The 27997-nt window shown below is 48.9% G+C and overlaps 1 protein-coding gene across 1 annotated transcript in view; it reads left to right on the top strand.

Annotated features, from left to right (window-relative positions):
- HORMAD2 (HORMA domain containing 2) overlaps positions 1-27997 on the top strand; it is a 143696-nt gene that overhangs the window by 79263 nt on the left and 36436 nt on the right. Inside the window, exon 13 of the mRNA XM_065568149.1 lies at positions 22639-22702. Within this exon, the coding sequence (XP_065424221.1) occupies positions 22639-22701 (63 nt within the window). The 3' untranslated portion in view covers position 22702. The remainder of the gene's footprint in view (positions 1-22638; positions 22703-27997) is intronic.

Raw genomic sequence — 27997 nt, 5'->3', positions numbered from 1 at the left:
ATGTTGAACAGTGGCGATGGGACAGATCCGTGAGGCACCTCACCTATCCAATTCCTCTCCAAAGACACACAATTGTCCATCACTGTCAACTGACTCTACTGCTAGAACCGCTGCAAGATGTTCCAGACATCCAGCAACCTCTTTTAATTGCCAAAGCAATCTTTGATTGGTCATATAAAAATCTGCTGGGAAATCCAGTCTGACCAAACTGGCTGGCTGACCCTCATTTAAACCCAGCAAGAGGTCTTGCATGGCCTGACCACTATGGCTTCTAGAAGAGCCAGAAGCTAGATTGGAATGTACTAACTGGAGTAAAAGAGCATCTGAAATTGAACAATACTGAATACTCAACTGAACTCATCTCCACAGCTAGCTGAGTCATGCATTACAAATGGGATGATATCACAGCTATCTTTCCACTTTCTTCTGTACAAGGTAGGTGGACCACAGAGTAGCCTGCTGATACCAGGCATTGCTGAACCTGCAACAGCATCCAACTGGGTTTTACTGACTGATGCCTAATCCAAGAGACATACCACAATAGAAACCTGAAAGACAGGGCCGTCTCCAGGCACCAACCCTCCAAGCATGTGCTTGGGGCGGCACCTGGAGGGGGGCAGCGCTCACCCAGGGAGAGCAGGGCTGCGGCCGGGCTCGCCGCCCTCCTCCCAGCGCTCCGGCCGGTCGGGGAGAGCGGGGCCGCGGCCGGGCTCGGTGCCCTCCCCTGCCACGCTCCCCGCCAGGGGCGGCGGGGGGCGGCGAGAGACTTTTTTGCCTGGGGCGGCAAAAAAGCCAGAGCCGGCCCTGCTGGAAGACCTGAATTTTTGCCTGGCCTTCAGTATTGTGGCTGTAACTTTGCGGTTGTTTGTAACTAGCTGATTTGCCCACTAACCAAAAACAAGCAGGAAAATAAGTGTTCTCAATAATCTTGTTTATCCTGTTTATTTTTAATCAATTTCACACACACACTTTAACTGGAGTCCTTTATTTCTCTATAGGGCAGTTATAACATGAGTTCCACCAATGTGTGTCAACCTGGAAGTTTTAACACTAAAGTCAGTAGAATTCATCACCCTCCTTGTCTATTCTGTCCTTGGCCTCTTTGCCAGCCCAGGGACCAGTTGTGGGACTGTGTTTTTGTGATGTGGAGACTTGATCATGACAAACTTGGACTGAGACTCACTGACTCATTTCACATAGGCTCCTAATCAGTTAATACAAGATAATGACTTTTGGTCCCTGCTGATCTAGGCTGATTAGAAATAATGTATCTCTTGATGAATTTCCACAGTATTATCTGATTCTCTTTTCCCCACAAACCACTGATTATCACCAAATTCTAGAACAATGACTTTTTACTGCAAGTTGCAGTTGTCCAAGCCACTTATATATCTATATATATATTTTTATTCATTAGAAATTCTGTCATGCCAGTTAAAGCGAAAACCTCTTTTCTCTTGTGCTTGTTTCAACAACATTTCTAGTTAAATGATCAATAACTGATTTTAATATGTTACACGTTAATCATCATCAACTGTGATACACCCCAACATAAAACGAGTTACTTAGTAGTACCAGGTCCATGATTCTTAGTGAACTAAACTACCTTGTAAAAGTTTTCTCCAAAGGGTCTCTTCTTTCTTATGCAGCATTTGATAAATCCCACGAATGCTAAAAACAGCTATGTGTGTGCAGTGAGAGGAGACTAAGTAAGCCAGAGTACAAGAAAATGTAACTTCCATGCTAGTAAATCTGTGAGTAATACAGAGAATCATAGACAGCATCCTCCCTTTTATTTGTCAAAGAGATGCAAATTATGGTGAATGTTACAAAGCAGTTATTTTTAAAAAAACAATATATGGGAAAGTGCAGTAGGGTGAAAGTGAATGTTTCCTACAGGGTTTTCAGAAAGTTGGTGAGTAGTGGTAACCCTTTTTGGTCTATCATGACCACAGGCCTTTTAACCAAGTGCGTGTGGAAATCCTACACCTGTGGGAGCCACGTCTGAGTCATCAATGTTTCTAAAAATCACACTCTAACTCAGGTAGCATTTAACAAGAAGAATAGCATCTTTGTGTGACAGCCAGGAAGTCAAGCTGAATCGGTCTCAAACCACATCCTTACACATAACGCACAGTTAGCACTCAATAACAAAATACACCTACTTGCAGCATCACAGAGCAGAATTACAACAGGTATAAATGTGTGGTTTTCAACTGAAAATTGAAGAATTTTTAGGGATTTCCACAGCTCCATGGGAGCTAGTCTGAAAAAAAAAAGTTTATTTAATCTGATCACTTCGGGCTTTCAAAATAGACCAGCAAGAAGAAATGAAACTTAACCTCCTGTCGGTAAGAGAAGCTTAGAAGGACTAAACTCTGCTCTCCTTTCCATTGGTGAACATCTAGAGGACATCGAGCGATTCCTCTAGATTTGCACAAATGTAAATGAGATCAGAATTCCCCCTGTATTTTTCATCAGTACAGTTCAACTGATAAAATCGTGTCTCAAGAACTATGTTCCTTGACCATCTCAGTATTTTGAATGGCACTTTAATTTCCAGTGCCCTTCATCTTTCCTTTTCAATCAGCAGGTAATATAGACAATTGTGGCCTGCTGCTGTATACTGCATCCCTTAGTCATGCCCCACTGGGTTGGCATTCTTGAAGTTTTTATGGTCAACGTCTCCTACACCAAAGCATAGTTACCCTATCAAAAGCCCACACACACCCTTGACTGAAGTGAATAAATTTTTTTGGTGGGTGAGTAAAATACCATTAGATTTCTCACTGTCATGGTACAGGTGGGGAGTGGGTTTTGTGTCTGAGATGGTTCTTTTTCCATGACCAGTTTACAAGACTGATTCATGTCAAGTGGTCAAGTATACTTTAATTTGAAATTTTTAAAGCCATGTAATAACTTTCTATGGAGCTAATTTAGAGTCCAGCAAACATAACATGGCATTTTCTAAATATCCTTTAATGAGACACACTGCTTTAATGCTAAATAAATAGACTTTTAGGGCAATCTTGTCATATACAAAATTTTCCATTGACTTAGCACAATTGCAGTAGAGCGCTCTAAGTGCTACTGTAATACAAATCATAATATATAATAAGGATGCACTCATGGTACAGTTAACCCTGGCTTCTCTTGGAAAGGGAAAATGATTTCCCTGCTCTCCATGGCCTGTGTTCTAAACACTTTTCTGTCTGCCCAGCTAATGCAGTTAAAACACCTCTGTATTTAATGGATTCTTTCCTGGATGAGGTGCCTCTGAGAGCATGCACCGTTAAATGTATTGCCACTAGAGTTAACATTCATTAACACTCTTTACATCACAGGATCTGCCCCAAGGGCCAGAAGCATGTAAGGTCAGACCGCTGTGGTTTATAAGTGCAACGTGGTTGTTTCCTTCACAAACATTTCATTACATGTTCTCTTCATGATATTCAGGTGTTTTACGGGAGGTGCAGGGAGGGTTTATTTGTGCTGATGAAAGTTTAGGCTTGTCAACAGGAAACCAAAGTCCTCCTTGATACAATGAAGTGGCCTCAAATCTCACACAGACTTTTTCCCTTTCACTGACAGGGTAAGATGGCTGAAAATGCTTAAAGGAAAATATATCAATAGGAAATAAAGTTGGTATTTTAAATTCCGCTATTATCTGCTTAGACCTGTGACTGGTATCCGATCCATGAATGTCCAGTTTGCTCAAGCATCCAGAGCCAGTGGTACTAAATTAAAGATATAATACCTTAGCCATGAGAATCCTCAGGGGAGCCAGGGAGCTGCTGCTGAAAAGATGCTTTCCTTGTGTATTTATGTTTAAAAGGGCAGGTCTGCCCTCGAGAATTGACTCTGTAAATTGAGCACAGTGAGATCCAATGACTATGAAGGGTTATGTGCGCCATATGGGCTACCTACAAAAAGAGGGACCCCAGGCTGTGATCACTTCATATTTCTCTGAGAAAGATAAGGGTATTGCCATTGACCTGGTGGACTTCCTAATGTCAGCCAAACAAGAAGATCTCCCTTGGCTAAGGAACATGGCTAAAGGGTAACTTTGATTGAGCTCACCTTTGAGATAGGTTGGCCCTGAATAGAAGGAGCTCCCAGGGAGCCTGAACAATTAAAACCTCTTCAGACAAAGAGGTCTGAGAGGAACCCTAACTAACTGTGGCAAGGGGATGGTTAAAAGCTCTCCAGGTAGAGAGACCTGGGAGAAAGACCCTGAGAACCAAGGCACAAACTACTATGAATAGCTCTCCAGGTAGAAAGGCCATGAAGAGAAGTACCCTGAGGAAGCAGGGCAAAATTAGTAGAAGGCATGTCCCAGAGATACTTAAGGAAGGAGCCTGAACTGAAAAATCTCTCCAGGTAAGAGAGGCCTGGCAGGGAGCCCTGACCAAAAGGGGCAAAGATTATAAAAGCTCTCCAGGTAGATAGGCCTGAGGGAGAAGACCCTGATCCACTGTGGTGAGAGACTGCCAAATCTCTCCAGGCAGAGAGGCCTGGCAGGGAAACCAGGGCAAGGACTATAAAGCTCCCTAGGTAAGAGAGGCCAGGGAGGGAGATCCCTGACAAACGGGCACATGCAAAGGAACTTTCTAAACAGAAAGGTTGGAGAGAGTAAATACCCTGCTAAACTAGGGCAAAAGACTGGGTAAGCAGAGTCATTACCTGCAAGAGCACCACCTCAATCTTGTCTGAAGGGGGAGGGGTGTTATGGAGTGGACTAGGCCCTGAGGCTCCCAGTTGGAGGCCTTGTGGCCCTGCCACACCCCTCCCCAGAAAAGGGCAGTAGAGAGATCCTGAGGCTGCCTGGAGCAGCTGTGTGGGACGCAGCCAATCAGGGCCCAGCAGGTCAGTATAAGAACTGCAGGGCCAGAGGGAGTTCAGTTACTTGCTAGAGCTGGAGAAGAGCAGATGGTGCTCCAGCTGGCTGCTGGAATGCCACAAGGACAAGGCCCTGAGGTAAGGGTGAAGAAAGTGCTGGAGCTACAGGGAAGTGGCTGCTAACTATAGGGTGCCTGGGCTGGGACCCAGAGTAGAGAGTAGGCCCAGGTCCTCCCCACCAGCTACTGGGAAAGTGGCCTGAACATTGAGACATCCCAGAAGGGGAACTGAACTGTAGTGGTCCAGTTGGAGAGCTGCAGCCAGAAAGGCCCTGAGAGGGTGAAGACATTGCCTCCAGAGAGGGAGCCCTGGGGCACCACTCTATACCGGAGCAGGGACAGCTTGAGAGAGTCATAGGGCTCTGAGAGAGGTCCCAGTTGGACTTTTACCCTGGAAGGGATTTGCTTTGCTTTTATCTCACAAACAGACTGTGTGAGACTTGGCCGGAGGGCTGAGTTGCCAAAGACCCACCACAAATTGAGAGAGAGAGAGAGAGAGAGAGGATGCAGGCACAGGCATTGAAACAGGGGGTGTTCGTGAGAGGTGAGTACACTCCATTGCAGTGACCTTGAGTGAATCACTTCCACTCTCATGCTTTGACTGTTGTGCCTATTTAGACTGCAGGCTCTTTGGGGCAGGGACCATCTGTCACCATGTGTTTGTGCAGTGCCTAGCACTGTGAGACTTTGGTCTTGATTGAGTCCTCTAGGAGCCATCTCAGTATTGATAATAATAAAATGGCATCATTGGTTTCCATGTTTAGCAATGATTCCAGAGCAAATGAGCTCAGTTTAAACACACACACAAAATGGGGGAGCATCTGACTCTCACCCTTACCTAATCTCTGTAGGCTTTGAGAATTGAGCTGGGCTCTTAACTTATCAAATCATCAGTTCTAGTACATCAGAACATAAGAATGGCCATACTGGGTCAGACCTAAGATCCATCTAGCCCAGTATCTTGTCTTCCAACAGTGGCCAATGCTAGGTGCCCCAGAAGGAATGAACAGAACCGGTAATCATCAAGTGATCAATCCACTGTCGCCCATTCCCTGTTTCTGGCAAACAGAGGCTAGTGACACCATCCCTGCCCATCCTGGCTATTAGCCATTGATGGACCTATCCGCCATGAATTAATCTAGTTCTTTTTTGAACCCTGTTATGATCTTGGCCTTCACAACATCCTCTGGCAAGGAGTTCCACAGATTGACTGTGTGTTGTGTGAAGAAATACTTCTGTTTGTTTTAAACCCGCTGCATATTAATTTCATTGGGTGACCCCTAGTTCTTGTGTTATGAGAAGGAGTAAAAAACACTTTCTTATCTACTTTCTCCACACCAGTCATGATTTTATAGACCTCAATCATATCTCCCCTTAGCCGTCTCTTTTCCAAGCTAAAAAGTCCCAGTTTTATTAATCTCTCCTCATATGGAATCTGTTCCATACCCCTAATCATTTTTCTTGCCCTTTTCTGAATCTTTTCCAATTCCAATATCTTTTTTGAGATGGGGCGACCACATCTGCACACAGTATCCAAGACATGGATGTATCATGGATTTATATAGAGGCAACGTGATATTTTCTGTCCTATTATCTCTCCCTTTCTTAACGATTCCCAACATTCTGTTCACTTTTTTGACTGCTGCTGCACATTGAGTAGATGTTTTCAGAGAACTATCCACAATGATTCCAAGATCTCTTTCTTGAGTGGTAACAGCTAATTTAGACCCCATCATTTTATATGCATAGTTGGGATTATACTTTCCAATGTGCATTACTTTGCATTTATCAACATTAAATTGCAAGCAATCCGGCCCCAGCCCTCCACGCTCTGCTCTGTCCTACCCTGCCATCACTTGGGGGAGAAGGCAGAAGCTGGAAAGAGAGGGGGCAGGGGCTTGGAGGAAGGGGTGGAATGGGGGTGTGGAGGGGGCGGAGCAGGGGCGGGAAGAGGCAGGGTGGGGAGGAGCAGAGTGGGGCAGGTTGCCAAGCCCTCCGCTAACCTCCCAGGCCACCCTGGATCCCTGAAGCGCAGGGACCCACAAAGTGTGGGGCCCAGGGCGGTTGTCCCAGTCCTTCCTATGGATGGGACAGCTCTGAAAAATATAAGCCCAAACACTGGTGGAGCTGGGCCCACGTTCCTGAATATTAGTGGAGCACGGGCCCATATAACTCACCACCTATGCTTTGCGGTTCAGGCATCGACGCCGTTCCTGTTCTTCGTCTCACTCGAGATCCCCACCACGGAGCCAATCACGGAGCAGCTGTTACCGGCGGTACTCCCGCTCCTCCATGCCGGGATCACGGTCTCGTGGTCGGCATCGTTCCCGACACCACCGCTTGTCCCAGTCCCTGGATAGTGGCAGGTCATATGCCAGCCTAGCCTTCCTTCGCAGTCATCAATTGATGGGGCAGGCTAGTCAGGCTGAACAGCCTGCTCCGCCGGTGCCACAGCAGGAGCAGTGGCACCAAGCTCCTTGGCTGGCACCATGGTACCAATGGGCCCCGTAGCCCCCGGTGGTGGCTTGCTCGGTGGCCGGAGATTCGGAGAGACTGTCGGCCTCCCTATCTCAACCTCCCAGGACTCTAAAGCCCACCAGGAACTGTTGAAAAGGGTGGCATCAAGCCTCAACCTTCAAGCCGAGGAGGTGGAGGAACCCTCGGACTCCCTCTTTAATGTCCACCGGGCAGGGTGGCTCTCCCACTCCATAAAGGGATGGCAAAGATTTCGAACGCCTTGTGGCAAACCTCAGCTTCCGTGTCCCCCATCTATAAGAGGGCGGAACGGAAGTACTTCGTGCCTGCTAAGGGGCATGAATACCTGTACACCCACCCTGCCCCCAACTCCCTGGTGGTCGAGTCGGTCAACCACAGGGAGAGGCAGGGCCAACCAGCCCCTTCTCCTAAGAATAAAGACTCGAGGAGACGGGATCTATTCGGGAGAAAGGTTTATTTGTCCTTGAGTTTCCAGCTGAGGGTGGCGAACCACCAAGCCCTTCTGGGGAGATATGAGTTCAATTTGTGGGGCACTCTGCCCAAATTTGAGGACTCTCTCCAAGAGTGTGACAAAAAAGAGTCCAAGGCTCTGGTGGAGGAGGCTACAGTGGCTGCCAGGGCAGCCCTTCAGGCAGCTTCGGATGCTGCAGATATGGCTGAAAGATCCATGGCCTCTGTGGTGTCCATGAGAAGGGCATCATGGCTCCTGCCGTCTGGGCTGTCCAGTGAGGCGCAGAACTACTTACAGGACATTCCGTCCGCTGGCAAGGCCCTGTTTGCAGAACAGACGGACGTGAAATTGCACGGCCTGAAAGATTCCCGCACAATGCTTAAGACCGTTGGCCTCTATTTCCCGGCCCTGGCCAGGACCAAGTTTAAGACACAGCAGGCTCCCACCCAGGCCGCCCACTCTAAATATGAGCCCCCTTATAAAAAGTCAAGGGACTATAAGAAACACCTGGAGGGGCAATCCCAGTCTGCACCCCAACCTCGGCCCTCCAAGGGTAAACAGGCCTTGACTTTAGCAAAGCTTTTGATACGGTCTCCCACAGTATTCTTGCCAGCAAGTTAAAGAAGTATGGGTTGGATGAATGGACTATAAGGTGGATAGAAAGCTGGCTAGATCATTGGGCTCAACGGGTAGTTATCAATGGCTCCATGTCTAGTTGGCAGCTGGTATCAAGTGGAGTGCCCCAAGGGTCGGTCCTGGGGCCGGTTTTGTTCAGTATCTTCATTAATGATCTGGAGGATGGCGTGGATTGCACCCTCAACAAGTTTGCAGATGACACTAAACTGGGAGGAGTGGTAGATATGCTGGAGGGTAGGGATAGGATACAGAGGGACCTAGACAAATTGGAGTATTGGGCCAAAAGAAATCTGATGAGGTTCAACAAGGACAAGTGCAGAGTCCTGCACTTAGGACAGAAGAATCTCATGCACTGCTACAGACTAGGGACCGAGTGGCTAGGCAGCAGTTCTGCAGAAAAGGACCTAGGGGTTACAGTGGACAAGAAGCTGGATATGAGTCAACAGTGTGCTCTTGTTGCCAAGAAGGCTAACGGCATTTTGGCTGTATAAATAGGAGCATTGCCAGCAACTCGAGGGACATGATCATTCCCCTCTATTCAACATTGGTGAGGCCTCATCTGGAATACTGTGTCCAGTTTTGGGCCCCACACTACAAGAAGGATGTGGAAAAATTGGAAAGAGTCCAGCGGAGGGCAACAAAAATGATTAGGGAGCTGGAGCACATGACTTATGAGGAGAGGCTGAGGGAACTGGGATTGTTTAGTCTGCAGAAGAGAAGAATGAGGGGGGATTTGATAGCTGCTTTCAACTACCTGAAAGGGGGTTCCAAAGAGGATGGATCTAGACTGTTCTCAGTGGTAGCAGATGACAGAACAAGAAGTAGTGGTCTCAAGTTGCAATGGGGGAGGTTTAGGTTGGATATTTGGAAACACTATTTCACTAGGAGGGTGGTGAAGCACTGGAATGGGTTACCTAGGAAGGTGGTGGAATCTCCTTCCTTAGAGGTTTTTAAGGTCAGGCTCGACAAAGCCCTGGCTGGGATGATTTAGTTGGGGATTGGTCCTGCTTTGAGCAGGGGGTTAGACTAGATGACCTCCTGAAGTCCCTTCCAACCCTGATATTCTATGATTCTAAAGCATCAGTTTTGACGGGATGCCTGCAGGCAACTTACCAGTTCATACCATGGATCCACCCGCAATAAAGCTTCCCTTCTCCTACTGGTTGTGTGCTTTTCTCCTGGAGTGGTCGTGGCTGACCTTGGACCAATAGGTCCTCAACACCATCTCCCGGGGCTTCACCCTCCAGTTTACTTCTACCCTGCCCACCCACCCTCCATCTCCTCGGGGACCCCTCTCACGAGGCCCTGCTCAAGCAGGAGGTGGGGCAGCTCCTTGGCCGAGGAGTGGTGGAGGTGGTACCAGAGGAGTTCAGACACAAGGGCTTCTACTCCCGCTACTTCCTTATCCCAAAGGCCAACGAGGGGCTCAGGCCCATCCTGGACCTGCGAGGCCTGAACCAGTACATGGTAAAGCTCAAGTTTCGCATGGTCTCTCTGGCCTTCGTCATCCCCTCCCTGGATCCCGGGGACTGGTACGCTGCCCTCGATCTGCAGGACGCTTACTTACACATTCATATATTCAAGGGACACAGACGTTTCCTCCGTTTCACAGTTGGGCAGGAGCACTACCAGTTTACGGTCCTCCTGTTTGGCCTGTCCCCTGCTCCCAGCGTATTCACAAAGTGCATGTCTGTGGTAGCAGCCTACCTCAGACGTCACGGGGTCCAGACCTTCCCATCTCTCGACGACTGGCAGGTCAAGGGCAGCTTCAGGTCCTGGGTGCAGGATCACGTGGTGCTCCTCCTGTCCATGTGCGCCACTCTGGGCCCCCACTAGTGGAGCTGGTATCCAACGCGTCAGACCTGGGGTGGGGAGCCCATGTGGGGAACGTTCAGACCCAAGGTCTGTGGTCCACGTGGGACCTTGCCCTACATATAAATGTCAAGGAGCTCAGGGCGGTCCATCTGGCATGCGTGGCCTTCCGCTCACACCTGGAGGGCAGAGTGGTCAGGGTTCTCACAGACAACATAGCCTTGATGTTCTACATCAACTGGCGAGGTGGGGCCTGCTCCTCTGCCAGGAAGCCCTCAGGCTGTGGGACTTCTGTATAGCCCATGATATTTGCCTAGAAGCCCACCACTTACCGGGAGCCTGGAACTCATGGGCAGATCACCTGAGCCAAGACTTCTCCTCTCAGCACGAGTGGTCACTACACCCAGAGGTGGTGCACAGGATTTTCCAAAAGTGGGGCACTCCCCAGATGTACCTGTTCACGACAAGGCAGAACCACCAGTGTCCCCACATCTGCTCAGGGGGTGGGCGGGGGGTTGTGCGCGGGCGTCATCTCCGACGCCTTCTTCCTGTCCTGATTGAGCCAACTTCTCTATGCCTTCCTCCCGATCCCGCTGATCGGCAAGGTCTTGGAGAAGATAAAGATGGACAGGGCCCGGGTCCTCCTGATTGCCCCGGCATGGCCCAGGCAACATTGGTACGGGACTCTCACGAGCCTGGCAGTCACCCCGCTGTGGCCATTGCCATCCCATCCGGACCTGCTATCCCAGGACCAAGGCCGCCTCCTCCACCCCAACCTAGCGGCACTCCACCTCATGGCGTGGCTTCTCATTGGTTAGGCTGGGAGGAGAGGACATGCTCAGAAGGGGTTCAGCGCATCCTCCTGGAAAGCAGATGGCCCTCCACACATTGGGCCTACCTGGCAAAGTGGTTCTCGGTTTTCCCGGTGGGCAGCTGATCGGGGTGTTTCGCCTGTGGCTGCTCTGATCCAGCTCATTTTAGACTACCTCCTTCACCTTAGGGCCCAAAGCCTAGCACCCTCGTCCATCAAGGTGCACTTTGCAGCCATATCGGCCTTCTACCCACCAGTGTAGGGCCACACAGTATTCTCCCATGCTATGACTGGCCGATTCCTTAAGGGGTTGGATCGTCTCTTCCCGTATGTTGTGCCCCCAGTCCCGCAGTGGGACCTGAACTTGGTGCTGGCTGGATTGACAGGTCCCCCGTTTGAACCACTAGCTACATGCTCCTGGTTGCACCTCTCATGGAAGGTGGCCTTCCTGGTGATGATCACATCAGCTAGACGTGTCTTGGAGTTCAGGGCCCTGACCTCTGAACCCCCGTACACGGTGTTCCATAAGGATAAGGTCCAACTCCGCCCACATCCTTCGTTCCTCCCCAAGGTGGTCTCCACCTACCACATGGGTCAGGATATCTTCCTGACGGTGCTCTGTCCCAAGCCCCATGCATCCAGTGAGGAGCACCGCCTCCACATGCTGGATGTGAGACGGGCTCTGGCCTTTTACCTGGAACATGCAAAGCCATTCAGGAAGTCCTCGCAGCTGTTCATCGCCTCAGCCGAACACATGAGAAGTCGGCCAATCTCCACTCAGTGGCTCTCCAACTGGATCACCTTGTGTATTCGTACCTGTTACGACCTGGTGGGAGTCCCCCCGCTGCCGATTGTGAGGGCACGCTCGACTAGGGGGCAAGCCTCGTCGGCTGCCTGTTTGGCCCATGTCCCCATTCAGGACATTTGTAGGGCTACCACATGGTCTTTGGTTCACACGTTCACCTCGCATTATGCGATCGTCTCCCAAACCAGGGAGGACGCTGGGTTCAGCAGGGCTGTACTCCATCCTGAGTGTCTATGAACTCCTACCCACCTCCAACAGCTATAGCTTGGAATCACCTACTGTGGAATGCACATGAGCAATCACTTGAAGAAGAAAAGCCAGTTACCTTTTCCGTAACTGGTGTTCTTTGAGATGCGTTGCTCATGTCCATTCCACATCCCGGCCTCCTTCCCCTTTGTCGAAGCTGTTTGTCAAGAAGGAACTGAGGGTGGGGGGAGCACATAGCGCCCCTTATACCGCGCCATAAAGGCCCCACTCCAGGGGTCGTTACAGGCACTCCCCTACAGGTACTGCTAGGGGAAAAACTTCCGGAATTGGTGCATGTAGCAAGCACGCACACCTATTGTGGAATGGACATGAGCAACACATCTCGAAGAACACCAGTTACGGAAAAGGTAACTGTCTTTTTAGATGCCATCATTTTATATGTATATTGGGATTATATTTTCCAATGTGCATTACTTTGCATTTATCAACATTGAATGTCATCTGCCATTTTGTTGCCCAGTCACCTAGTTTTGAGAGATCCTTTTATAGTTCTTCTCAGTCTGCCTGGGACTTAACTATCTTGAGTAGTTATGTATCATCTGCAAATTTTGTCACCTCACTGTTTACCCCTTTTTCCAGATCATTTATGAATATGTTGAATAGGACTGGGCCCAGTACAGATCCCTGGGGGACATCACTATTTACCTCTCTCCATTCTGAAAACTGACCATTTATTCCTACCCTTTGTTTCCTATCTTTTAACCAGTTACCAATCCATGTGAGAACCTTCCCTCTTATCCCATGACAGCTTACTTTGCTTAAGAGCCTTTGGTGAGGGACCTTGTCAAAGACTTTCTGAAAATCTAAGTCACTACATCCACTGGATCCCCTTGTCCACATGTTTGTTGACCCCCTCAAAGAATTCTAGTAGATTGGTGAGGCATGATTTCCCTTTACTAAAACCATGTTGACTCTTCTCCAACAAATCATGTTTGACAATTTTGTTCTTTGCTATAGTTTCAACCAGTTTGCCCGGTACTGTATTCAGGCTTACCAGCCTGTAGTTGCCAGGATCACCTCTGGAGCCCTTTTTAAAACTTGGTGTCACATTAGCTATCCTCCAGTCATTTGGTATAGAAGCTGATTTAAATGATAGGTTACAAACTAAAGTTAGTAGTCCTGCAATTTCATATTTGAGTTCCTTCAAAACTCTTGGGTGAATGCCATCTGGTCCTGGTGACTTATTACTGTTTAGTTTATCGATTTTGTTCCAAAACCTCCTCTAATGACGCCTCAATCTGGGACAGTTCCTCAGATTTGTCACCTGAAAAGAATAGCTCAGGTTTGGGAATCTCCCTCACATCCTCAACCTTGAAAACTGATGCAAAGAATTCATTTAGTTTCTCCGCAATGGCCTTATCATCTTTGAGTGCTCCTTTAGCATCTCAATGGTAAAAGAGAGTAAAAGTTCTGCAGATCACATCCTTCTCTCAGTGAAATTTTTACAAACCCAGTGAAGATAACGGGACTGAAAAAGTGTAACTGACTGCAACTTAATAAAAAATTAAGGCTGATCTAACCTGTGCCAATGGCTAATGGTCATCCCCATGGGGCTGTTGCACTAAGGGATACCCAGGGCATAGGAGAGCCCTGACCATGCTCCCTGCACACAGCTGGGAGGTGGGTGGAATAGGTGGCATAGAATATCTGTATGCTACCTGAAGATTCCCCTATGCAAGGGAGGCTAGATCAACTGAAACTGGAGACACTCTAGGCCCACAGAGCAGTACATAGAGACTGCATTATGACCCAGGAACAATCCAAATTCTGCTTCTATTTACCCTAGTGTAAATCTGGGGTATCTCCATGGAGGTCAGTGGTGTTATTCCAGTGTAAAACTGGAGAGAATCAAGCCCAAGATCTGCCCCAGAAAAGATCCCGAAAGAATTACGTATAGTCAAAGTGTAGTGGCCTGTAAGCACGACATCGGTGTTCCCTTCATAAATATTCCATGTTGTGTTCTCTTCCTGTTACCCAGGTTTCTTTACTGGAGGTGCAATGGGATTGCACTGGGGTAACTGAGAACAGAAGTTGGCCTGTCATCCCAGAGCATGCACTTCTCCACTTTCAAAGTACTCCATGAAGGTCTTAGCCAGTGACTCTGGGGCAGAAGTGTCCAAAATGGGTTCTGAGGACCAAACATGATCAGTCCTCCAGCCATTCTGCAACTGCTGGGTGAGCCTAAGGGAGGTCATCCACCAGTGCTTGCTGCTGATGAACTCAGGGTTCAGGCATTCTTGAACATCTGACCCTCAATCAGCAGGCAATATCTCTGGGAAGGAAGGTACAAGCATGAACAAGCATTCTACTTCTGTGCATCTATTTTTGGTTTTAAAGAACAATGTCAACTCACAGGCAATTTTTGGCCCAATGGCAAGTTGCAGTCCCAAAGTTTAGGTACCTGCTGCTTTAACAGGAATCACATGGCTAGCTGGCCCACGTTCTCTTTCCTAGGCTGATCTTAGGAGCCAATATGTTTGGCTCCCAGCGATGGGAAGTCATCATTTCTCTGTTAAATTGTCAGCTGTTCATCAGAGAGGAGGATGAGCACATTTGCCACTGATTGCAATGCAAAAGGGAAAACATATATTTTCCAGTTCTCCTTTCACTTCATTTTGCTTTAAACAGGGAGACATTGTCTGTAATGGGGTGATATTTGTTACTGAGGAATTGCTGAGGGTTTGGGGTTTTGTTCTTCCCCTTTCACTTAAGAACAGTGAAAAAAATACTCAGGTCTCACAAATGTCTCAAAACACAAGCTTACTTTCCTCATGCTTCCTGAGAGCAAGCTGGTGTCATGTTACTAATTCGATCAGCGCTTACACAGCAAGCTCTTCCACGTCATGGTTTCATGAGTCAGGATTTTTGGTCTGAAAAAGATCACATCAAGGGTCCCAGATAAAAATTCCCCAGACCCTAGCAACGGGAGCATACTGGAAGCCCTGATTATGCACTCGAGTGAGAATGTTTCAGTGGTGCCAGTGTGTGCCATAGTCGGCGCTTGCAAAAATATTTCTGCCCTTGGCAATCTTCCCTGTTGGACAAAGGGAATAACGGTCAATGAGACGTCTCATGACTCAAATGCTTTGGTAATTGCTTCTCAAGTAGAGTGTGTGAAACTCCCTAAACCTGCAATACATCTAGACGGAAGTGTAAAGGGTGGGTTTGCTGATGCAAGGATGCCTTTGAAGTCGCGTCTATGAACTGTTTGCTGCTCAGTTTCCTTCAGCACTAAGGAAACTCCAATGGTCTGTTGCGTGTGGTTGTGGCTGTTGTTATTGGCAGAAAACTTCAGGCCTTGCTAGGACATGTAGTGATCTTAGAGCAACACACAGTCAGCCCATTGCTGAGTGATTCAGATTCATTACATCCAGGGTCTTTACTCTGTCATACTTTGATGCTTCATACTTTTTGATGGCCAGAAGTTTTGTTTCTGTGTAAATTTTGGAATTTTCACAGGCTTTTAATTCTTCGATACTTCCTCTCCTGTCATAATAATAATAATAATTATTATTATTATCAGAATAATAATTGTCTGATAATTATTATAATCCTCAACACTTCTCTTTTCATCTATAGGTCTCAGAGTACTTTGTACAGGAGGGTAAGTGTCATCCCCATTTTACAAATGGAGAAACTAAGACACTGAGCCAGGCAGTGACTTCCCTGAGATCATACATCCCATCAGTGATAGGCCCAAGAACAGAATCCCAATCTCTGGTGTTCTGTTAATTGGAAACTTGTCTGGAGTTTGCACTAACATAACCCTGTTTAGAATTTAATCTACCATTAAAATACCAGGAGAGCCTTGTGAAACGGGCTCTGGGAAGATGTGATTCCTTTCTTTGAAGGCAGAATTTCTATTTATAGGGCACAATTCTGGTCTCTGGTCTGCACTGTCTCTCTTATCTTTAGTCTGAATCTCTGTTGCATATTCTGGCCACGTTTCAAATCTGGAACTGTCACAAAGAGTGACAGAACAGTTGCAGAATATGCAAAAGGAATTCCTGCTGCAGAGATTTTGTAATAATAATACCTAGCCCCTATATCATCTGTAGCTCTCAAAGCACTTTGTCCAAGAGGTCACTATCAATGTCTCACTTTGCAGAAGGGGAAACTAAGGCATAGGGAAGGGACTTACCCAAAGTCACTCAGCAAACTGGAGTTAGAACCAGGAATTGAACCATTGTTTCCTGAGTCCTACTCTTCCACCCTAACCACTAGGCCATGCTATTTTAATAACCTCACCTTTCTCTATCAGTGGACTCTATCGTATACATTTGCAAGAGCTACAGGGACCTAAATGTGGCGTAGATTAGCCCACATTTTCCTGTGAGCTGCTTGTACCTTTCTCTGAAGCTTCTGGTGCTGGCCACTGTTGGAGATGGGATACTGGAGTAGATGGACCTCAGGTCTGACCATCTGGTCTAATAAACATTTATGCATCGCTAGCTTCTCTCACTGGAGATGAGAATTTCGCTGACACTCAGTACTTCTGCAGTCCTTTAAGAAACAGAGGGTATTTTCCTTGGGTTTCATAAGAGTGGAGCTTAGAGAGTTGATGCATATAAATCCCTCAATACATACAGGATTCCACATGGAGTATGGATAGGCCACCATTATATCAGGTACATGGGCAATGCAGGGAGGCATCAGTGGCTAGAAACTAGGACTGTGAGACAGGGCTTGTAACTGTGACCTGGCATTCACTTGCTGTGTGACCTTCATGGCTGTCTAAGCCTGAAGGCTCTGCTTGGAAGATTCTATTGGCTTCTTTGAGGTGGGATTATTAGGCTGATACCATCAGGATCTTCTCTCCCCCACCCAAAAATTGTATGTGGAGCTGACACATAGGATGGACAAGGGCAATCGCCCCGGGCCCCACACTTTGGGGGCCCCGTGCTTCGGGATGCGGGGTCCAGGATGGTCTGGGGGGTCAGTGGGGGGCCTGGCACTGGCAGCAACGAGCAACCCAGTCCCAGCCTGCCCCACTATGCCCCGCCGGCTCCTGGCGTCACTTGGGGGAGGGGGCGGAAGCTGGAAAGGGGGGGGTGGAATGGGGGCAGGGAGGAGGCGGAGCAGGGGGGAAGAGGGGAAGGGGTGGAGTGGGGCGGGGGCTGGGGTAGGGGGGGTGTTCTGCTCCCCAGGGATGGCCCTGATAGAGTCATTGTCTTTGTGACAGTCATTGGCTGCTGGGACCTGCTCCTTAGCCAGCTACAAGAAGGTTCTTCAGCCCACTGAGGAGCCTCAATCATAACCCTACTCTTGATGCTGTGTCTTGTGGCCCCCATTCCTCTGGCTGAGGTTGGTGAGGCAGACTTCCTATGGAGCTCCTCACAGAAGACCCTGCTTAATTAGCAGGAGACAATGGGAAGCGTCTGATTCCTTTAGAGCAGTGGTTTTCAAACTTTTTTCCTGGGGACCCAGTTGAAGAAAATTGTTGATGGCTGTGACCCAATGGAACTGGAGATGAGGGGCTTGGGATGTGGGAGGGGCTCAGGGCAGAGGTTGGGGTGCGGGGTGAGGCCAAGAATGAGGGGCTCTGGGCTTGGGGGGGCTCAGGGCTGGGGCAGAGGGTTGGGGTGTGGGAGGGATCAGGGTTCTGAGCTGGGGATGAGGGGTTTGGGGTGCAGGAGGGGCTCTGAGTTTGGGGGGCTCAGGGCTGGAGCAGGGGATTGGGGCACAGACTTACCTCCAGCAGCTTACGGTCAGTGGCACAGCTGGGGTGCCGAGGCAGGCTTCCTGCCTGTCCTGGCACCACAGACCACGCTGTGCCCCGGAAGCGGCCAGCAGCAGGTCTGGCTCCTAGGTGGAGGCGTGCAAGTGGCTCTGCGTGACTCTCGCCCCCCCCTCCCCCATTCCCGTTGGCTGGTTGTTGGCCAATGGGAGTGTGTAGCCAGTGCTTGGGGTGGGGGCAGTGCATGGAGCCCGCTGGCCCCCCTGCCTAGAAGCCAGACCCACTGCTGGACACTTCTGGGGCGTAGCACGGTGTTGGGAAAGGTAGGCACTAGCCTGCCTTAGCCTGACAGTACCACTGACGGGACTTCTAACATCCCGGTCAGTGATGCTGACCAGAGCAAGGCGACCCAGCACCTGACATGCCGCAACCCAGTACTTGGTCATGACCCACGGATTGAAAAACACTGCCTTAGAGGCTGAATGCTTCACCCCTGCAGCAGTGTCCATCCAGGTTCAAGTCCCATAACTCCCAGCTTTGTGCCGCAGACTTGGGGGGGGGGGAAGGATGATGCTTCCCATGACCCCCAGTCTGCCTCAGATTCTGGGAAGAGGCGGCTTGTGCACAGTACACCTCCTTCTCTCCCCTACCACCTTTTGGGGGGGGGGTTTTCTCCCCAAACCCTCAAAGACTACCCCCCAGATTATTGGAGGGGTGCTTCCCTCAGTGGTATTCAGGCTGCTGCTCTCAAAAGCAGTGATGGCCTCCTCTCTAGGAAGCCTTGGGTGTCATATGTGCTGAGGTTGTAGTTGGCCCTGCCCCTTGCTGACGAGGTACCAACCTTCCTGAGCATGGGGCAGGGCATCTACTTACAAGGAGGAAGCCAGGGGAAGGATTCAGTGGGAGCCCAGATCAACACTAAATTACATGTATCTCTAAATGGTAAAGTCCAAGCTCAGCTGTTTCCTCCCCTTGATCCTCAAAGTTATAAGAGTCAGTGAGCAGGACCTCACTTGAAGCCTTTACACTGCCTGCCTTGTCTGTCAGAGAAGCTGCTTTGGCTTATATGGGGCATGCAGGTCAAGAAGCCTTTAGCTCCCAATGGAGAAGTTCCTTCTTGAATAGGCTTAGAATGGGCAGCAGGGCACTGGGGATTTGGGTTGTTCCTGGGGAGGAACAGCCATGAGGGACTTTTTGGTTCACCTTCCTCATCTAGCTGGGGTATGTCTACACCTACTGCAGTCACACTCCCAATTGCACTGTATACAGACCCTCGTCAGCCCCAGGATCCTACACGTGAAATGTTGGCACAGCTTATAACTGATTTACCTCAGGCGAGTCATACGACCTGCTCTGTGCAACAGGAGCCCATGCGGTGTGTTTCAGTGATGTCTGGGAGGGGTGGAGGAGCACACTTGCAGCAGCCAGAAGGCTTAAAGAGAGCTGAGATTCTTCAACAGCAAAGAAGCTGCAGGGTGCAATGGGGACAGGATTCTACTAATGCTGGATGTAAATTTCCCATCAAAACTGTTTTCTGACAGAAAATTGGGTTTTAGACTGAACAAAATTTTTCACGAAAAGCACCTCTTTCTACAGAATTTTTTAGAAGAACTGAAGCCCAAAATATTTAGAACGTGATATGGCACCACAGATCCTCATGGGAGTTATAGTTCAGTTGTTGCATGACCCCCATTCTCCTTTATGGGCAGGGCTTCCCATTCAGACTACATCTCCCATTATGCAGCATTGCCAAGTGACTCCCATGATGCACTGCCTCCCCCCCACGAACAGAGGAGACTGTGATGCATCATGGGAGATGCAGTCCAACCAGGGAGTTGGGACCAGAGAGGAGAATGGGGACATGAGACATCTGAACTACAACTCCCATGAGACACCATAGTGACATTTCACAAAAAGAAGAACAGGAGTACTTGTGGCACCTTAGAGACTAACAAATTTATTAGAGCATAAGCTTTCGTGGACTACAGCCCACTTCTTCGGATGCATCCGAAGAAGTGGGCTGTAGTCCACGAAAGCTTATGCTCTAATAAATTTGTTAGTCTCTAAGGTGCCACAAGTACTCCTGTTCTTCTTTTTGCGGATACAGACTAACACGGCTGTTACTCTGAAAAGTGACATTTCAGAATCTTATGTCTATTGGTTTGAGATTTTTCACTAAAAACTTGAAATTTTCTATGGTAATTTTTTTTCCAACCTGGTTTAGCTCCTCCCTATTTCTTTCATTAGCCCTGGGCAACAGGAGTGGGGGCATCAAACTTATCTGACATTAGAGGTTGATGCAAAAGACTGCCCTCGTAGGAATCCCAGCACCTTCCCCCTTCTCAGCAATTGAGGGTGGGCATTTCATTAGAGCATTGCCTCGGGCCTTGTTGGGTTCCCAGCTTCTTCTTTCCTATCAGGCGCTGGCTAGCAGGGCTACTCCTTTAGCTAGCTCTGAAGGTATCTGGTCTTTTTTCTTCTTTTTTTTCAAGACCTGCTCGCAGCAGAGTTGAAATAAAATTCTGGTTCGATTGAAGCTGGATTTGAGTGTTGCGATTGACTTCAATGGGACCAGAATTTGGACTACTAGGTATAAATTATGAAGGAGCTGGACTAGCCTACTTGAACAGGAGAAGAGAGGGAAAAAGGCTCCTTGATCTCAGAAAGGACCCGCCAGCTATTCCGCCTGTTCCCAGAGCCAAGGAACACACCTCAGCTGCAATCAAAGAAAGCACAGGAATAGGCAACTCTTTGCAAAGAGCGCAGCTCCTTGTGGGGGTGGTGGGAGGGGAGTGAGACCCAGCCTGTTCTGGGCTCTGCTGTCAGACAAAAAGCTATTTAGAAGACAAGGAAGTCTTGATAACTGCTGAGTAAGAATAAATTCTAAAGCAGGGGAAGGATGCTGGATTTCACTAGGCAAGGTAAGTCTGTTCTTGGAGGAAATTTTCCTCTCTGAGGCCAGTTAGGAAATAAAAAAGGGAACATAGGAACTACTGGGATGGATCCGATCCACGGTCCATCTAATCCAGTGGCTCTCAAACTTTTTTACTGATGACCCCTTTCACATAGCAAGCCTCTGAGTGCGACCCCCCCCCCCCCCGTCCTTATAAATTAAAAACACTTTTGTATATATTTAACACAATTATAAATGCTGGAGGCAAAGCAGGGTTTGGGGTGGAGGCTGACAGCATGTGACCCCCATATAATAACCTCATGACCCCCAGTTTGAGAACCCCTGATCTAATCCATTAGTCTGACCCTGACAGTGGCCAGTACCAAATGAGCCAGAGGAACCCCACAGTAGCAGATATGGGATAATCTGTCTCCACATTTGGTTTCACCCTGAGCTCTAATAGTTAGAGATCAGCTTAAGCCCTGAAGCAGGAGGTTTAATATCCCTTCCCAAAAAATTGTTCTCAGGGGCCTGGGAAACATCCAGCACTGACTAAAACAAACTGTTTGCTCAGGGGGGAAAGAATCCAGACAGTAGAGATGTTCTATCCTGTTTGTGTACAAATCACATTGCTGGAAGCAAAAAGACTTCCACCTGGACTGCTCTGATAAAGACGTCACTGTATATCATAGACTCATAGAAACATCGGGCTGGAAGGAACCCCGAGAGGTCATCGAGTCCAGCCCCCTGCATTGAGGCAGGACCTTGTAACCTGAGACCAACCCTGACATGGGTTTGTCCAACCTGTACTTAAAAACCTCCAGTGACAGAAAGGTGCTGGTAACTTGACCTGGATGCACCATGCTTCAGTGTAAGATTCACTGTCTGACCCCGCTGGCTACTTCAGAGTCTGAAATAAACTTGATGCCTGTAGCGGGGTTGTCACCTTTCCTGGCCTGAAAGGGGTTAAACGCCAGCCCTTGGAGAGGGTTGGGACTGGGAGACTTAGGCTGGGCTGATTGGGAGGCAGCCTCAGCTGTGGCCATGCCCCAAGCAGAGTCAGCTGGCCCTATAAAAGATAGGGAAGCCAGGGGCAGACATACAGTCTCTCTCTGGCTGTAGAGAGAGATGGGCCTGGCTGCTGGGGAGCTACAGAAGGTACCTGGAGTGCAGCAGGGCCGGGGGAAAGCCAAGGGAACTGGGGAGCTCTGGCCTGGAAACCCCCCCAGGCTGCAGCCTAGTATAAGGCCAAACAGGTACTGAGGTTGCAGGGGACAGCCCAAGGCTAGGCAGAGGCAGCAGGTCCAAACCCAACCTTGCCTGTGATGAGTGGCTGATACTTCAGTCTGCCCCAGGGAGTGGGGGCTAGTTGGTGACTGGCAGTAGCCTGTGACTGAGGTGAGGTGGGGATAGGGGGTGGGGGTTCCCCAGGGAGGGGAGACCCTAAGAGTGAGGGGTCACTGCCAGGGGCAGCATCCCAGAGAACAGGGCACCGGAGTCCAGGAAGGGATGCAGGGGCCCAGCTCCTGCAGAGGGTGCTCCAAGGCTGGAAAACAAGCTAATTCCCAGGACACCAGCAGGAGGTGCCACAGGGGTGAGTCCCACACGGCTACAATGCCATTGTGCATGTTTGTGCAAGGAACATGCATGGCCTTCCTGTGAATATCCAGAAGGCGCATTCAACCATTGGGGTTTCTGAGGCTGTGGTCAAAAAACAACTCTCTGTTACACAGTGGGCCAGATCACCCTGTCACTTACACCCCTTCTGCTCCATTAAAGTCCCTCTAGACTAAGCTATAGGCACTTCGGCCCAGAGGATGGAGAGCTACTGTCAGCCATGCACTCTGCTGAGAGTGCGCAGCAACTACATTTCTGTCCCCTTTTTCTCCTAGGCAAGGAAGCTGCAGCTCCACATCCACACCCAGGAGCGACCCTGTGGCCCAGAGAGTGGGTGAGGTGAGGAAGCTTTAGGCAAATTGCTGATAGAATGGGAGTGAGTCAGGGGTAGGAACTAAAATGTGCCCCGATCTCTTGTTTTCCCTACTTTGCCTTCAGGTAAGGAGCTGTGCCAAGCAACATGCTGGTCAGCATGCGGGGTGCTACTGATGGAGTCAGACCCCTCTGGATGCTGCTAAGACATCCCTGACTAGTAGTGCGAGCCCCAGTTCGTCAACCTGGCCTCTGAGACTCTGCTGCATTTTGGGGGGTTGTGTTTTGGGGTTTTTTGTTTTTTTCAGTCTACACGTACCTGATGAGGTCTACAGCCTTCCCCAATTTCATATTGCAAGGGTCGAAACCTACTTATTTGCCAAGCTTTTGCCTAATAGTGTCCCTGTTCTCACCAATTTAAAGCCATAGGCCTGTCTCTTGCTGGTAGGGAAGAGAGAGGGGACTGTTGAATTTTAACTGGAGGTGCTCACGTACTACAGTGATGAAGGATAGAGCCTTAACATACAAAGCATATCCTGTGATGCCAACTCCTTGAGCACAAGTGTTCTTCCAGTGTCCTGGAAGAGTACAAAGATCAGGGAATCACATCTGCATGGATGTGGGAGGAAGCAGCATGGGGACATGACAAGGAGATCTAAATAGATGACTGGGGGGGGGGGAATAGAGGGGTATGGATGATAGATTAGATTCAGGTTGTGCTTTGAAACAAAATATTAGCATTTCCAACAGCATACCCTGTGTATGTTTGTCTCCCTGGCTGCCTTCCTCCTTGGTTGTCATGAACAGACATTTTCAAGTCAATATCCAAAATAATGATTAGCTTCTCTAGCCCTGGCTAGTAGCACCAGCCACTGTAACACTGGCTTTCTCACAGATGAAGACAGGCACTGCTGGTTACAGCCCTTTGTTGGAATATTGGAAGTTGATCGATTCCTTTCCTTTCGTCTCCGCTCACATGGATCCCCTGCTGTAATAAAGGTGTGATCCACTTGGCTATTGCTGGCCTGAATCTCGGCCAGTGCCCACCCAACCCTCTGCCAGATTTGTGCTAGCGTCTGCCCCATTCTGCCACTACCTACCTAAATCTCTGTGAGTGCCTGGCCAAACCTTACCATTGGATCTGACTCATTTCTATTGTCCATTGTTACTGTGTCTGCACCACCTTTCCCTTGTGTCAGCTCTCTGGCAGGTTGGCACATTGCTTATAAACATCCTCTCCTGAAAATGCCTCTGGAGGGGGAATTTTCCCAGACACACGTAAAGCCAGTTGTTGCTCTTGTGACATATTTATTACTGTCAATATATCATTTGTTTCAAAGAAACTAGCAACACAATTGGAAAGCCCTGAGGGAAGTGTGTCTGCTAGATCATCAGGGTTGTAGTTACTGTCTGGCTGGAGGCTGCACTGAGGGCAGGAGTCAAGAAACAGCTGCCAAACATCTCCTCTTGCTTTTGATGACCATGTGATGGTCGAGTTCAGGGTCCTGACACAAGGAAGAAAGGAGAGCAGCAGAATACGGACCCTGGACTTCAGAAAAGCAGACTTTGATTCCCTCAGAGAACTGATGGGCAGGATCCCCTGGGAGAATAACATGAGGGGGAAAGGAGTCCAGGAGAGCTGGCTGTATTTTTAAAGAATCCTTATTGAGGTTACAAGAACAAACCATCCCGATGTGTAGAAAGAATAGTAAATATGGCAGGTGACCAGCTTGGCTTAACAGTGAGACCAGGGAGGAGACCAGGACCAGTTTGCTGATCTTAAACACAAAAAAGAAGCTTACAAGAAGTGGAAGCTTGGACAAATGACCAGGGAGGAGTATAAAAATATTGCTCAGGCATGCAGGAGTGAAATCAGGAAGGCCAAATCACACTTGGAGTTGCAGCTAGCAAGAGATGTTAAGAGTAACAAGAAGGGTTTCTTCAGGTATGTTAGCAACCAGAAGAAAGTCAAGGAAAGTGTGGGCCCCTTACTGAATGAGGGAGGCAACTAGTGACAGAGGATGTGGAAACAGCTAATGTACTCAATGCTTTTTTTGCTTCTGTCTTGATGAACAAGGTCAGCTCCCAGACTGCTGCACTGAGCAACACAGCATGGGGAGGAGGTGACCAGCCCTTTGTGGAGAAAGAAGTGGTTCAGGACTATTTAGAAAAGTTGAATGAGCACACGTCCATGAGCTGGATGCGCTGCATCTGAGTGTGCTAAAGGAGTTGGTGGATGTGATCGCAGAGCCATTGGCTATTATCTTTGAAAACTCATGGCGATCAGGGGAGGTCCCGGATGCCTGGAAAAAGGCTAATGTAGTGCCCATCTTTACAAAAGCGAAGGAGGAGGATCCGGGGAACTACAGGCAGTCAGCCTCACCTTAGTCCCTGGAAAAATCATGGAGCAGGTCCTCAAGGCATCAATTCTGAAGCACTTAGAGGAGAGGAAAGTGATCAGGAACAGTCAGCATGGATTCACCAAGGGCAAGTCATGCCTGACTAACCTAATTGCCTTCTATGACAAGACAACTGGCTTTGTGGATGAGGGGAAAGCAGTGGATGTGTTATTCCTTAACTTTAGCAAAGCTTTTGATACGGTCTCCCACAGTATTCTTACCAGCAAGTTAAAGTAGTATGGGCTGGATGAATGGACTATAAGGTAGATAGAAAGCTGGCTAGATCATCGGGCTCAACAGGTAGTGATCAATGGCTCCATGTCTAGTTGGCAGCTGGTATCAAGCGGAGTGCCCCAAGAGTCAGTCCTGGGGCCAGTTTTGTTCAATATCTTCATTAATGATCTGGAGGATGGCGTGGACTGCACCCTCAGCAAGTTTGCAGATGACACTAAACTGGGAGGAGTGGTAGATATGCTGGAGGGTAGGGATAGGATACAGACGGACCTAGACAAATTAGAGGATTGGGCCAAAAAGAGGTTCAACAAGGACAAGTGCAGAGTCCTGCACTTAGGACGGAAGAATCCCATGCACTGTTACAGACTAGGGACCGAATGGCTAGGCAGCAGTTCTGCAGAAAAGGACCTAGGGGTTACAGTTGACGAGAAGCTGGATATGAGTCAACAGTGTGCTCTTGTTGCCAAGAAGGCATTTTGGGCTGTATAAGTGGGGACATTGCCAGCAGATTGAGGGACATGATCATTCCCATCTACCTGAAAGGGGGTTCCCAAGTGGATGGATCTAGACTGTTCTCAGTGGGGGCAGATGACAGAACAAAGAGCAATAGTCTCAAGTTGCAGTGGGGGAGGTCTAGGTTGGATATTAGGAAACACTATTCCACTAGGAGGGTGGTGAAGCACTGGAATAGGTTACTTAGGGAGGTGGTGGAATCTCCATCCTTAGAGGTTTTTAAGGCCCGGCTTGACAAAGAAGTCATTTAGCACTTCTGCCATTTCCGCAGGCTTGACAAAGCCCTGGCTGGGATGATTTAGTTGGGAATTGGTCCTGCTTTGAGCAGGGGGTTGGACTAGATGACCTCTTGAGGTCCCTTCCAACCCTGATATTCTATGATTTCTAAGAGGCATAGTCAAAACTCTGACATGCGGGACACCCGCACACAGAAATACACACAGAAACATGCGTGCATAGACACACCACACACAGAGACACACATGCATAGACATGTCCACGTAGACACATGCACACAACACACACCAATGTGCACACCCAGGCAGGCACACACGCGCATACATGCACACAGATCCATACATGCACTGACATGCACACACCTATGCATGCACACAAACACAGAGAAACATATGCAGACACCCATGCCCACATGCATGTACACACAGAGAAACATGCACAGACAGCATAAATGATTATTCCTTCATGGGCCTGAGAAGTGCTGTCAGCATATTCAAGCTCATATTTTTCCCTTTCATGACTGAAATTAAACATGGCTCATTGGTCCAAGGTTTTCTTTGCTTCAGTGTCTCTGGAATATTGTGTCCAGTTTTGGGCCCCCCACTACAGAAAGGAGGTGGACAAATTGGAGAGAGTCCAGTGGAGGGCAACGAAAAGGATTAGTGGGCTGGAGGACATGACTTATGAGGAGAGGCTGAGGGAACTGGGATTGTTTAGTCTGCAGAAAAGAAGAGTGAGGGGGAATTTGATAGCAGCCTTAAACTACCTGAGGGGGGTTCCATAGAGCAGTGTTTCCCAAACTTGGGACGCCACTTGTGTAGGGAAAGCCCCTGGTGGGCCGGGCCAATTTGTTTATCTGCCGCGTCTGCAGGTCCGGCCGATCGCGGTTCCCACTGGCCGCGGTTCGCTGCTCCAGGCCAATGGGAGCTGCTGGAAGCAGCGCGGGCCGAGGGACATACTGGCTGCCGCTTCCAACAGCTCCCATTGGCCTGGAGCAGTGAACTGTGGCCAGTGGGAGCTGCGATCGGCCAAACCTGCGGATGCGGCAGGTAAACAAACCGGCCCGGCCTGCCAGGGGCTTTCCCTACACAAGCCGTGTCCCAAGTTTGGGAAACACTGCCATAGAGGATGGAGCTCAGCTGTTCTCAGTGGGGGCAGATGACAGAACAAAGAGCAATAGTCTCAAGTTGCAGTGGGGGAGGTCTAGGTTGGATATTAGGAAACACTATTCCACTAGGAGGGTGGTGAAGCACTGGAATAGGTTACTTAGGGAGGTGGTGGAATCTCCATCCTTAGAGGTTTTTAAGGCCCGGCTTGACAAAGAAGTCATTTAGCACTTCTGCCATTTTCGCATTTTCTGTTATTGTTTTTCACCCCTCTTGTCTCCAGTGCAGGGGTAAGGCCAGGATGTCTCTATTCCCTGGTGATCCCCAGCTGCCAGAGCGACCCCTTCGGGGCCATTGGCAGCTGGAGTAAATTAGAACTGCTCTGAGGCTGCTCTAATTTATACTGGGGACTGGCCCAGTTTCCAGATGGACTCAGGATTTGTGTCATCATGTTCTGAGTGCAGGGTTGGCAGAATGTCCAGGCAAGGAAATGAACAGTCCAAACCTCCTTACATTGTAAATGGCCTGGTGACCTAACGCAGCTTGAAGCCCAGAGAGTTCTACGACTTCATCTCTAACAAGGCGGGGTGGCCCACAGTATCTGCAATAATAGCTCCTTCTGGAGGGAAACACTGGTCCAAATTCACCTTGGGTGTAACTCTGATGAAGTCAAGAGAAGGATGGATTTGGCTCAATCCCTGCTTCATCTCTGCTCCCAACATGGCTTTGTCTTGCTCCCAGATGGTCACATATTGTATTCATTAGTCACATGCTGTCCTGTAGAAACACCAGCCTAGGAACTGAGCAGAAGAAATCATCTGGGCTAAATGTAA

The sequence above is a fragment of the Chrysemys picta genome, chromosome 15 (assembly GCF_011386835.1).
Source record: "Chrysemys picta bellii isolate R12L10 chromosome 15, ASM1138683v2, whole genome shotgun sequence".
Taxonomy (NCBI): domain Eukaryota; kingdom Metazoa; phylum Chordata; order Testudines; family Emydidae; genus Chrysemys; species Chrysemys picta.
This window is presented reverse-complemented; position numbering and strand designations above follow the sequence as displayed.